The sequence below is a fragment of the Diceros bicornis genome, chromosome 41 (assembly GCF_020826845.1).
Source record: "Diceros bicornis minor isolate mBicDic1 chromosome 41, mDicBic1.mat.cur, whole genome shotgun sequence".
In the NCBI taxonomy this organism is placed as follows: domain Eukaryota; kingdom Metazoa; phylum Chordata; class Mammalia; order Perissodactyla; family Rhinocerotidae; genus Diceros; species Diceros bicornis.
The window spans coordinates 6350662-6365322 of NC_080780.1; the positions used below are offsets into that span (position 1 = coordinate 6350662).

The window sequence follows — 14661 nt, forward strand, 5'->3', positions numbered from 1 at the left end:
GAGCAGAGTCAAGAAACATACAAAAAAAGAGGAAAGTGAGAAACATATCACCGAAAACCACCAAACTTAAATTGGAGACAAAAATACAAACAAAAAGGAATGATGGAAATATAGAGGAAGCAGAAAACAAAAGAAAAAATGGCAGTATTAAGCCCTCATATATCAATGAACACCCTAAAGGTAAATGGATTGAATTCACCAATCAAAAGACAGAAAAGCTGAATGAATTAAAAAATAGGACCCAACAACATGCTGCCTCCGGGAGACCAATCTCACCCCTAAAGACAAATATAGAGTCCAAGTGAAGGGATGGAAGATGATACTCCAAGCAAATGGCAACCAAAAGAAAGTGGGTGTGGCTACACTTATATCGGACAAAATACACTTCAAGCCAAAAAATATAACAAGAGACAATGATGGACTTTATATAATGATTAAGGAAACAATCCATCAAGAAGACATAACATTTATTAATAAATATGCACATAACATAGGAGCACCAAAGTATATAAAGCAACTATTAACAGAACTAAAGGGAGAAATTGACAGTAACACAATAATAGCACAGGAGTTCAATACCTGACTTATATCAATGGACAGATCATCCAGACAGTAAGTCAACAAGAAAATTCTGGCCTTAATGAAACACGAGACCAGATGGACTTAATAGACATGTGCAGAACACTCCATCCAAAAGCATCAGAATACACATTCTTCTAATATGCACATGGAACATTCTCAAAGATAGACCATATGTTGGAAAATAAAACCAGTCTCAATAAATTTAAGAAGACTGAAATCATATCAAGCATCTTTTTTGACCACATTGGTATAAAACTAGAAATCAACTACAAGAAGAAAGATGGTAAAGTCATAAATATGTGGAGACTAATATGCAACTGAACAACTACTGGATCAATAAGGAAATGTAAGGAGAAATCAAAAAATACCTAGAGACAAATGAAAATAAAGACCAGACGGCTTCTCTGAAGAATTTTATCAAACATTCAAAGAAGATTTAATACCTATCCTTCTCAAACTATTCCAAAAAGTTGAAGAAGATGGAATGCCTTCTAACTCATACTATGAGGCCAAGATTACCCTGATACCAAAACCAGAGAAGGACAACACAAAGAAGGAAAATTACAGGCCAATATCACTGATGAACATAGATGCAAAAGTCCTCAGGGCCGGCCCCATGGCTTGGTGGTTGAGTGCCGCGCTCCGCTACTGGCAGTCCGGGTTTGGATCAAGGGTGCGCACCAATGCACCACTTCTCAGGCCATGCTGAGGCAGCGTCTCACATACAGCAACTAGAAGGATGTGCAACTATGACATACAACTATCTACTGGGGCTTTGGGGGAAAAAAAAAAGGAGGAGGATTGGCAATAGATGTTAGCTCAGAGCCGGTCTTCCTCAGCGAAAAGAGGAGGATTGGCATGGATGTTAGCTCAGGGCTGATCTTCCTCAAAAAATAACAAAAAAAAACCATCAACAAAATATTGGCAAACCAAATACAGCAATGCATTATTAGGATCATACACTATGATCAAGTGGGATTTATTCCAGGGTTGCAAAGATGGTTCAACATCCACAAATCAATGTGCTACACCACATTAACAAAATGAAGAATAAGAATAACACGATCACCTCAACAAACGCAGAGAAAGCATTTGACAAGATCCAACATACATTTATGATAAAAACTCTCAAGAAAATGGATGTAGAACGAAAGTACTTCAACATAATAAGGGCCATATATGACAAACCCACAGCTAACATACTTGATGCTGAAAAACTGAAATATATCCCTCTAAGAACAAGAACAAGACAAGGAGGCCCACTTTTGCCACTCTTATTCAACATAGTATTGGAAGTCCTAGCCAGAGCAATTAGGCAACAAAAAGAAATAAAAGGGATCTAAGTTAGAAAGGAAAAAGTAAAAACGTCACTATTTGCAGATGATGTGATTTTATACAGAAAACCCTAAAGAATCCACAAAAAAACTATCAGAAATAATTAATGAATACAGTAAAGTTGCAGGGTATAAAATCAACATACAAAAATCAGTTGCTTTTCTACACACTAACAATGAACTAGTAGAAAGAGAAATAAAAAATACAATCCCATTTACAGCCACAACAATAAGAACAAAATACCTAGGAATAAATTTAACCAAGAGATGAACGACCTGTAGACTGAAAACTATAAAACTTATGAACTATAGAAAAAGAAATTGAAGATGACACAAGGATAAACAAAATGTACAAACTTTTTGCCAGACTCATCAAGAAAAGAAGAGAGAGGACTCAAATAACTAAATCAGAAATGAAAGAGCAGACCTTAACAAGTGATATCTCAGAAATACAAATGATCATAAGAAACTAATATGAACAATTATACGCCAACACATTGTACAACCTAAAAGAAATGGATAGCTTCCTAGAAACATACAACCTATCAAGAGTGAATCGTGATGAAATAGAAAATCTGAATAGACCAATTACTAGTAAGGTGATTGAATCAGTAATCAAAAACCTCCCAGCAAACAAAATCCAGGACCAGATGGCTTCACTGGTGAATTTTAACAAATATTTAAAGAGAATTAATACCAATCCTTCTCAAACTCTTTAAAAAAATAGAAAAGGAGGGAACACTTCCAAACTTATTTTATAATGTCAGCATTATGCTGATACCAAAACCAGACAAGAACGCTACAAGAAATAAAAATTGCAGGCCAATCTCTGATGAACATATAAGCAAAAATCCTCAAGAAAATATTAGCAAACCGAATTCAATAATACATTAAAAGGATCATACACCAAGATCAAGTGGGATCTATTCCAAAGATTCAAGGATGGTTCAACATACACAAATCAATCAATATGATACTGCACATTAAGGAAAAGAAGGATAAAAATCATATGACCATCTCAACAGATGGTCAAAAATCATTTGACAAAATTCAAAATCCATTCATGATATATACTCTCAACAAAATGGATAAAGAGGGAATGTACATCAACATAAAGGCTATAGATGACAAGGACACAGTTAACATCACACTCAACAGTGAAAACCTGAAAGTGTTCCTCTAAGACTAAGAACAAGTGAAGGATACCTACTTTCACCACTTTTATTGAACATAGTACTGGAAGCACAAGCCAGAGCAAGCAGGCAAGGCAAAGAAATAAAAGGCATCCAAATTGTAAAGGAAGAAGTAAGAGTGTCTCTCTTTGCAGATGACATGATATTATGTATATTACACATAAAATCCATCAAGACTCCATCAAAAAACTGTAGAATTAATAAGTGAATTCAGTAAAGTTGCAAGATACAAAATCAATATACAATATACAAAAATCAGTTGCATTTCTATACACTAAAAACAAACTATCAGAAAGAGAAATTAAGAAAAAAATCCCATTGACAATTGCATCAAAAGAAATAAATTACTTAGAAATTGATTTAATGGAGGTGAAAGACCTGTCCACTAAAACTGTAAGACATTGATAAAAAAATTAAAGAAGACACAAATTTTAAAAAATTCAAAATATTTGGAAATTAAACAACACACTACTAAATAATTCATGGGCCATAAAAGGGAAATTAGAAAATATTTTGAAAGAGAGAACACACACAACTCAAAATTATCAGAAATGAGAGAGAACCACTACAAATGCTACATATATAAAAAAAGAAATGGGAAGATGTTGGCCAAAGAGCACAAAGGCTCAATGACGTGAGACGAATAAATTCTAGAGATCTAATGTACAGCATGGTAACTATAGTCAGTAAGACTGTATTATATACTTGAAATTTGCTACAAGAGTTGATGTAAAGCATTCTTACCACAAATACACAAAAAAATAACTATGTGAGGTGATAGATATTTTAATTAGCTTGATTGTGGTATTGTATATGTATATAAAAACATAATGTTGTACACCGTAAATATATACAATTTTTATCAAGTATATCTCAATAGAGCTTGGAAAAAATAGTTTTTTAAAATGATAATATTAGAAACAATTTTATACCCCCAAATTTTGACAATTTGGATATAATGTATGACTGTCTTGAAAAATATAACATCAAATTTGAACAAAATAAAAATCCAAATGTCCCTACATCTGTTAAAGAAATATCATTTGTTATTGAAAACTTCCCCACAAAGAACACTTCAGGCCCACAAGCTTTCCCTTGTGAATTCTATCAAACATTTAAAGAAAAAATAAACCAATCATTAAGTTCTCTTTCAGATAGGTAAGTGAAGGGTACACTTACCAACTCATTTTATACGGCCTGTATAACCCAAATATCAAAACCTGACCAAGTCATTACAAAAAAAATAACATTACCCGTGACATTCGAACGTACATACAAAAATACTTAACAAAATTTCAACATATATAATGAAGAGATGTATTTTTTTCAGTAACAGCAGAAAAAGTATTTGACAGAATTGAACCAACATTCATAACATAATCTCTCGGTAAACTAGAAATAGAAGGGAACTTCCTTGATCTAATAAAATCATCTACGAAAATTCATAGAGCTAACATCATACTCAATGGTGAAAGACTAAAAGCTTTCTCCTTAAGATCAGGAACAAGAATAGGATGTCCACTCTCACCACACCTATTCAACATTACAGCGTAGATTCTACCCATTCCAACAAGATCAGATAAAGAAATAAAAGGCAAAAACATCAGAAAGAAAAAAGAAATATTGTCTCTATTTGCAGATGACATGATGGTGTACATAGAAATCCTAAGTAATCTAAAAAGCAACTACCATAACTAACAAATGAATTTAGCAAAGTGGCAGGATACAATATGCAAATAGACAATATGCAAACATTTACTGGAAATTGAAACAACTGACAAATGAATTTTTTAAATATTATATTTAGGATGGCACCAAAACTCCACAAAATACTTAGGAATAAATTTAGCAGAAAACATGCAAGACTTTTAAACTAAATAATGCAAAAAAATAATGTTTTTAAACCTAAATAAATGGAGAGATATACCATTTTCAGGGATTAGGAAACCTTAATAATATTAAAATATCACTTCTCAGCAACTGACCTATAGATACATGTCAACTCCAATCAGAAGCCAGGGTTTTTTTTTTAGAAAATTGAGATGCTGATTCTAAAAATTTTTGGAAATGAAAAGGACCTAGAATATCTAGAACAATCTTGAAAAAGAATCAAGATAAAATAGTAATACTACTTGACATTAGACTTGGTATAAAGGTATAGTAATGAAAACAGTGTGGCACTGGCATAAAGATTGACAAATTAACGAAAGAGAGCAGTGGAAAGAAAATAAAGCATCAAAGAGGAAATATAATGTATTTGGATCAAATCTTCAAAGAGCTAGGTATGTCTTCACTGCAGCCAATACACCACAATAAATTTGGACTTACTTTAGTTTGAGGAAAATTTCAAGTTACTTAAATCTTGCTAAAATCAAAGGACCGTATTTAGCAATAAATAAACTGAGACAAGCTGAAAAGACCCTGAAGTTGAAAACTGAAGGAAACCAACAATAAGGCAGATATATTAAATAATTTTTCAGATTTGTAATTGAGAAAGAGTCCCCAGAACACATCTGTGAAAATACTCTTGCCTGGAAATTCTGAATTCTTTTTATTATGCTAGGTATTACATTGTTATTATACTATTATCAAGCCAGAAAAGTACTAATCTTTATTTTGCCATAAAAGGCCAAAAAGAGACTATTTACGCCAAGAAAGAAAAGAAAGATGGAGAAGGGGAATGGGAAGGAGAAAGACAGGGAAGAAAGGAAAGAAGGAAGACAGACGTTCCCAAATGACAGGAAAAGTCAGAGGGCAGAACGTTTGTGGAGTAACCTAATATAACCAAATAACGTTCTAAAGGAACAAAGGGAGTTAATGAAATTGCAGACCTTTCTTGCTGAAAGCTCCATGGTTTGGTAAGTTTGATTTTTTATTTCTGTGTTTCTATTTTAAAAATAGAGATAAAGTTGACTCTCAGTGTTAAAAATGACATAAAAAAACTACAAATGGATAACACCATGAGACCATCTTGAAGGAAAATAAAATTCCTTCCCCTACTCCTAATTCCTATGCTTGAACACACATTCCCACTCCATCACCAAAGGAATTATACCAGCTGAGGGTCAATGACTATTTAAAAGTTTAAAGATTGGTAGAAGGCTAAAAGATGTATTAGGTAATAAGTAAATAATGATTAGCACAACAACTCATGGATTAAGAAACAGGATTACAAAAATAAGATTGATTGCTCTCTGTTCTTGGTGCACCCAAACTTAAGTCTATTTCAAAAATAAAGAAAAAATCTATCCCAGGGATGAGAGGTAACCGCTAAGAGAATTTTTCAAACGTAAATACATAGACAGATAATTTAAGCTACATTTCAGGAGGCTTAGTGGGTACAAATTAAGAAATCATTCCCCTGTCAATTTCACTGGGCAAAAGTAACGGATATTGATCTGAATATGCAATACCTATACTACTAATAGGAAGTTTTTAAAATCATCATAATGTAAATAATTTTATATTTCAAATATTTAAAAATATTATTTTTAAGTGCTTATGATCATTGAAGAATAATTAGAGATAGGAAAATATTGCCATAAATTTACTGAGCATGAACCACATGTTAAATATAATGTAAAAGAGAGAACTAAATTAATTTACTGCTGGGAGTTACAGCATAATTTTCATCCTAAGCATAGATATAGGATGCTGGGTATAGAGCAATATGAAAATAGTTAAAAAAACATTATAGACCAAATTTATTATTTAGGATAGATAACAGTAACATGGAGAGAATTCTACATGATTTATAATTCTAAATTAATTTGCAATATCAAATTAGGCCAAATAAATGGGGAAAATCCTCCTTCTTAATATAATCAGTTACAAAATGCTAAATTCAAATCATCTCATAAAAATATTAACTCAATTAAATTCTTATCATTTATTATTTGATGAAATTGTACTTTTTTGTTGAATTCCCTAATTGGCAGGGGAGGGCGGATGGTTGATGTAAGTTTTATAAATAGCTAAGATGCTTACTTACAACATCGGGCATGTTCAGCTTTTTTTTTTTTTTTCCAGCCTCACATAACATACCTTAGCTAGTCTTCTGGAAGATTCACAGTTATGGTCTGCACATGGCTTGGGTCCTTTTTCAGGTTCTATAGACGAAACTGAGAAAATATATTATATTTTATCATGGGACTAAAGTACTATATCACAATATTTAAATTAGCTTTTGAAATATAAAAGAGATCATTTCTCTAATATTTCTTTTCCACTGAAAAATTAAGCAGATTTTCTAATGTTAAATCACTCTTTTCAGCTAAAAACCTAAGCCAAAGATTTGTTTTATATAAATAAGGAAAACCTCACTATTACAGTAAACTTAAGAATTAATCAACTTTCTTGATAATGTCTGGCTATTGATTTCATAAAATTTTTAACAACAGAATTATTTTCACTTTTATAAGATACATATGTATGTACAAATGTGTGTGTTCATTCGATATTCTACTTTACTCGTATGATACAGCGTGTGTCATCTGACTAACTCAGTTCTAAATCTCTACAAAGTGATTAAGAATGATAATACTGGAAAGGGAATAACGATGGACTATCGTAGTGGCCACGGAAACTGAAATGATGAACGTATTCATGCATGCATGCATGCATGTACCAATTTATCCAACAAATAATTATTGGGAGTCTACTATGTACTAAGGGGTATTCTAGGAGTCTGGGATATATGTGATCAAAATTGACAAACTCCCTGATTTTTTGGAAACTATATTCTAACACAGGGAAAGAAAATAAAAATAAACAATAATCAGTTCATAAACATATTGTGTGATAAGGTGATAAGCACTAGGGTTAAAAAGAAAAGAAAGACAGCAAGGAAAGAGGGACTGGAATTGTGAGACAGTGATAGGATTACCATTTTAAATTAGGTGATAATCAATGATATTTGAGCAAAAAAATGAAGGAGGTCTAAGAGCTACCCACGAAATGAGATAGTATAAAACCTGCAAGGCAGAAATGTGCATGGCATGCCAGCGGGACCAAGAAGGCTAGCGTGGCTAGAGCGTAGCAAGCAAAAGAGATTAAGAAATAACATGAGGCCATATTGTGTAGGCCACTACAAACTTTGGTTTGGTTTATATTCTGAGTAAAAAGGAAGCCATTATAAGATTGCTTGAAGAGGAATAACATGGAAAAATAGCATAACAGATGAAACTGTTGTCCCTGATTCCTCATCCTCTACACATCCACAGCCTGCTGTGGCCTATATGTGGACAGAGTATCATCCTATGACTTGGGATTGGCCAATGGCAATGGGGACTTCCAATGGCAATGGACAGAAGTGAAAGTATGTTAATTTGGCGTCTTGGTCTTAAGATGTTTTAGTTGTTCCTCTTGTGCTTCTCTTATCACCATGAGTAGAGCTTCCCATTGGTGGCTGCTGCCACTTCAGACATGGCCCTATGATAGAAACTCATGGCGCACTGATAGCCCACTAAGCAAAGCTGTACCCACAACGTGACACACAGATACCAGCTGAGTCCAGCCTAGACACAGCCTACCACAAATCTAATTCACATATCGTTAAAAATAGTCATTGTTTTAAAATTTAATGTGATTTGTTAAGTTACATTTTTGTATTGAAAGAAGAAATTTTAAAAATTAGGAGACTATATTAGTAATTCATTCAAAATATATTAGTGGCTTGAACCAGAGTAGTAGCAGAGGAGTGGGTGAGAAGTAGCTGGACTCTGATAATATTTTGAAGGTAAAACCAACAAGATTTCTTGACACATTGGTTATTGAGCACATGAGAGTTAAAGGTGACTCCAAGATTTTTGAACTTAGAAACCAGAAGTGATAGTTATAACTAGATGGGAAAGGCTGAGGGTGAAGCAGAATTTTGCGGGGAGAAGAATGGAAAGAGGGAGATATTCAGTTTTGTAGATGTCCCATGTTAAAAACTCAGAGAGGAGGACAAACCAGCAAAGGAAACTGAGAAGGAGAAATATCAAGGCTTGTGCCTGAAGCCAAGTAAAAAAAGTAAATCACAGAGGAAGAAGTGTCAAACTTTTCAAAGGTATGTTAGATGATAACTAAAAAATGACCATTGGATTTAGTAGTGTAGAAATGACTAATGACTTTGCAAGATCATCTAAGAAAATATTCTACTGCACTACAAGACATAAAAATCAAAGAGGGAATAAGTAAAAGATGACTTAAAGGTTTTCTATTAATTAATCTTTCTAAATTATCTCATCCATCTGATTATCACATAGCTCTAAAACCTTCGGTTACTCCTCACTATTCATCAAAATATATGGAAAGAAATCTGATTTTTAGCCCTAGGTACACCACTAATAAACACAGGTATACTATTTAATATCTCCTTGAGACTTCCACTCTCCACTCTGTAAAACAAGAGGAGAAACACTGTGATTTTTTCATTCTTTCTAGCTGCAAAAATATGATTAAAAACATAAATATGTCAGTTTAACAATCAAAGTTTTCTATAATATAACCACAAGCAATCACGACAATTTTATTTTTCCCAAATTCTCTATACATATCCTGCCCATTAGCCATTATAGACTGTTTCCCAGATATACTCTATGCTGTCTGTGTAAATGACTTTAAGTCACCATTTTACAAAGAATTTTTTAAAACACCAATAATTTTTCATGGACATCTTTATCCGTTCATTTCCATAAGAACATTCTCCCTTTCACAGAACCGACAGAGCACCTGTGGTATTTCTACTACAGTATCTATAGAACCTATACTATTGTTATACGAATATTTTCTTTTTACCAGAATATAACCTTTTTGAAGAAACGATCCTTACTCTATATTACCAGCATTTACCTAATATGTTATGTAAAATATGTTTGATGGATAAGTGTTGATACAAAGATAATAAAACTGACCATGGAAGTATTAAAAAAATGCAGAGTCCACTCATAGAACACTGTGAAATCTTATTTCGACATCTTTCTTTAAATCCTTCCCAAGCCAATACGTCATGAAACTTCACTGTTGCCATCTAAACTATCATAAGGTATTATAAAATATCACATACAAGATAATAAAATACATTAGAGTTATTTTATAAAATCAGATAGGACAGTTATTGATCGGAAGCAGACTTCCAAGTAGGGCTGTATATTTTGGGAAAAAAGTGGTTTTTTATGGCCTATTTTTAATTTAAATCCTTTTAAAATGTGACTAGCCTAAATCCAGAGTCAGGAAATGTAAAATCTCTAAATTTATGCATCAGAAACACACAACGGAGTTATAAAAATCACTGGCAAAACAAAGCCAAATCTTTAAATTATCACTCACCTAAGGTCAAACTTTTGAAAGTATTATTCACGACGTAATTAGAAAGATGGTAGATGAGGGTCTGCCCATGTATCATGATGTGATTATGAGATTGGATCATCATGATAATATATAATTTTTTTACTTTGAATCATTATAAAAGTTTAAGGCAAATTTAAAAATTCATCAAAATCTAGTATTCATTAAACTAAAGCAAAACTATTGCAAACCATAACACAGAATCAACAGAAATTTTCCAGTTTTCAGAATCAGTACAGATAGTGATTACTCACATAACTTACATCCAGGTCACTCTATAAGTTAATGCCAGTACTCTTGGTAGTAAAACCCAACAGGCAGTACATTCCTCCCCACCCCCACCATGTTAGGCAAACTACACAACGCTCATGCTCTCTGGATCTGAGAGAACACTATTTCTTCCTGAGCTTCTGCCTCCTATTGTACACCCTCTTTATTTATACTAGATGGCTAACCTTGTCCTGTATGAAACTACCTTCTTTTTTTTTAGATAAGCTTTCTACAAGATTAAAAAATGAAAAAGACGGCAATGACACAAATTAAAATGATTAAGTAGGAAACTTCAAGTCAAGTCCTACCATAGAAATGTTGAAAATAAGAACAAAAACTATCAGAATCAATTTTCTTGTAACTGAAACCACCAAGTGAATGCTGAATCAGTGGAAGCTGACTTAAACACAGCTTTCAAGAAAATTTCTATCACATCAGTAGCTAACATCAAGTTAAAGGAAAAGAGACATCAGACATCACACACAACAAATACAGTCTTCACAAAAGTAGTTTAGAAAAGTCACTAAACAAACAAGAACAACCTACACAAACAACAAGAACAAACACAAAAGAGGTGGAAGAACCTGATTTCAAGAGTACTATATTAGAATATTCCAAAGGTACAGTTTTCAAAAAAAAATTACATAGCATGCAAAGAAAAAAGATAGTACAGACCATTCACAAGAAAAAAAAATTAACAGAAACTGTCCCTGAGGAAGCACAAACAATGGACTTACTAGACAAAGACTCTAAATCAACTGTCTGAAATATGCTCAAAAAGCTAAAGGAAATAATGCACAAAGAACAACAATCAAAAAAAAAAAGAGAAAGGAAAATGATGTCTCAATAAAGAATATCAATAAAGAGAAAGAACTTATAAAAAGAACCAAATAGAAATTCCAGAACTGACAATTACACAACTAAAATGAGGAATTCACTAGAGGTTTTCAATTACAGATTTGACCTTGTGGAAGACAGAATCAGTAAACTTGAAAGCAGGTAAAAAATTATCCAGTCACAGGAGCAGAAATAAAAAGCAGGTAAAGTAATGAAGGAGGCCTACAAAATCCGTGGGACATCAAGTGTACCAACATATGCATAATTGCAGTCACAGGAGAGAAAAAAAAGAAAGAGACTGAAAGAATATTTGAAAAAATAATGGCCAAAAATTTCCTAATTTGAGAAGACACAAATGTACACATTGAAGATCAATGGAATTCAAGGGAGATAAATGCAAGAAATTCAACATTGAAACACATTATAATCCAACTGTCAAAAACAAAGAGATAACTTTGAAAGCAGCAAAAAAGAAATAATTTGTCACATACTATCAGTTCATGATAAGATTAACAGTAGATTTCTCATCAAAAACCCTGCAAGTTAGAAGGCAGTGATAGGAGATATTTAAAGTACTCGTAGAAAAAAACTTCCATCCAAGAATCCTATATGTGAACAACTATCCTTCAAAAATAAACAAAGGAAAACATTCCAAATACAACGTTTGTGAGATTAGATAGTAATAGGACTATAGATTGTAATTTGATGCTATACAAAGAAACAAAAAACAGTGGAAAGTTAACTACATAGGTAAATATAAAAACCAGTATTGTTGTATTTTTGTTTTTTTAACTCCACTTTTTCCCCTATATGATTAGAAATAAAAATGCATAAGACAATAACTATAAATCTATGATAGTGGATACATAATGTATAATAATGAAATTATTGACAACAACATAGACAGGAAGGAACAAAGCTGCACAGGAGCAGTTCTGGTATACTGTTTAAACTAAGTTGGTATTAATTCAAACTATATAGTTAATATGTTTAAAATGTTAATTGTAAAACTCAGGGTAACCACAAAGAAAATAACTAGAATAATTTTAGAAAAGAAAATGAGACTAAAATCAAAATGATGCTCTATAAATAGTCAACTAAAGACAAGAAAAGTCAATAACAGAAGCATTAGAACACAAAAAAGACAGGATAGGACATATGGGTTACAGTCAAACATGAAAGGAGTTTAGATTGTCAATCATGTACTGACAAGAAAAACAAGAACAAACTGAAAATCAACAACTCTTCTTTGATTTACCAGATAATTGAGGTCACATATAAAACTCCTGCCCACAAAACTGCAGAGAAGGAAGAGTGGACACAGAGAATTATAGCTTACCAGAAGCAGAAGCCCAAGACCAAGAGCCTGCCAATGGAGCCAATGCCAGTAGGAAATAAAATATAATTTAGGATTTGATGGATGCTCACTGTGGAAAAACTCAAGTGCTAAAAACTCTGGTGGGAGGGCAGCTTTTGGAGGACCTCCACACTTTCACGTGTTTTACCTCTAGTAGTTCCAGTAAGTTCTCAAAGAGAAGACTGAAGAAAAATTCCTTTCTTCTTTTAGCATGGGAAAGGGCAAAGTAAACATTTTGAAATACACCAAGAGCATTCAGTTGTCTTTAACAAAAGCCCGCCTTCAAGAGAAATATTAAATATTTTACCAGAGCCTAACAATCTTGGGTTTTACCAGAGCCTAAATGAACTTAGGGAAGGGAAATATCTAACTCCAACTCCCTCTAGCCTTCCAGTATAAACTAAGGAAGAAGAAAAGAAACAGAGAAGCACTTGTGAAGGTCTTAGACCAAAGGCGCAGGCTCTCTAAAAACCTGAGATCTGATCTTGGTACTACAGAATACTTATGCTACCTCTACATATTAACACCACATCAACAGGGCTCTTCATAGTACCAGCAGATTACAACAGAAGGATTGCAAGTCTCAGCCCTTATTTAAGAAGTCTTTTGGGAAATCCAAAGACAACAGAGGAGACAAAAACAAGGACATCAGAGGGAATTTTAACCTACGAAACCTATAGATACTGGAAACAGCAAACACAGCCCAAATCCTAAACAGATAAACAAAATATGTCACATAAATACCTACCTAACTCAGTTTTTACTATCTGGTGCATGTCCAGTTTTCAATAAAATGTTGCAAGAAATGCTAAAAGGCAAAAAAAAAAAAAAAAGTCTGAAGAAAGAGAGCAAGCATCAGAAGCATACTCAGATATGGCAGAGATTTTGAAATTATCAGACTGGAAATTTAAAATATTTATGATAATATGCAAAGGGCTCTAAAGGAAAAAGTAAACAACATGCAAAAACAGATAGGTAATGTAAGGATGGAGAGGAAAACTCTAAGAAGGAATCAACAGGAAATGCAAGAAATCAAAAACAGTGTAGAAGAAATGAAGAATGCCTCCCATGAGCTCATCAGTAGACTGTATGTGGCTGAGGAAAGAATCAGATTGGACTGGAGATTGAGATACATCAAATGCAACTTCTGAAACTGAAAAGCAAAGTAAAAAAAGAACGGAAACATAAACAGAAAAGAATATCCAAAACTGCTGAACATTAACAAAAGTTATAATGTACACTTAATGGGAATACCAGAAGAAGAAAGAATGAAAGGAAAAGAATATTTGAAGTAATAATAGCTAAGAATTTTCCAAAGATAATGACAGACACCAAAGCAAAGATCCAGGAAACTTAGAGACACCAGGCAAGAGAAATATTTAAAAATCTGCACCCAGGTATATTATACTCAAATGGTAGAAAATCAAAGACAAAGAGAAAATCTTGAAAGAAGCCAGAGGGGGAAAATCTCCTTACTAATAAAGGAACGAGGATAAGAATTACATCAAGGAGGATTCTGGGAAGATGGCAGAATAGGAAGCAGTAGGAATCTCTCTACCCACAGAGAAAACAATTGGAGTGGCAGAATCTGTCAGAAGTAACTGTTTTTGAACTCTGGAGTCTACTGAAGGATTTCAATTTCCAAGAGAAGGCTTGGACAGCAAATTGCTGTTAATTTCAGCTCTTAGCATAATAGTAGCTACCCATTCTACACCCCTAGACCCATGGCAGGCAGATGTTCTATTCCTGAAGCAGCCTG

The 14661-nt window shown here is 33.2% G+C and overlaps 1 protein-coding gene across 1 annotated transcript in view; it reads right to left on the reverse strand.

Annotated features, from left to right (window-relative positions):
* ZPBP (zona pellucida binding protein) overlaps window positions 1-14661 on the reverse strand; it is a 141670-nt gene that overhangs the window by 78508 nt on the left and 48501 nt on the right. Inside the window, 1 exon segment of the mRNA XM_058534840.1 lies at window positions 7154-7230. Coding sequence (XP_058390823.1) covers window positions 7154-7230 — 77 coding nt within the window.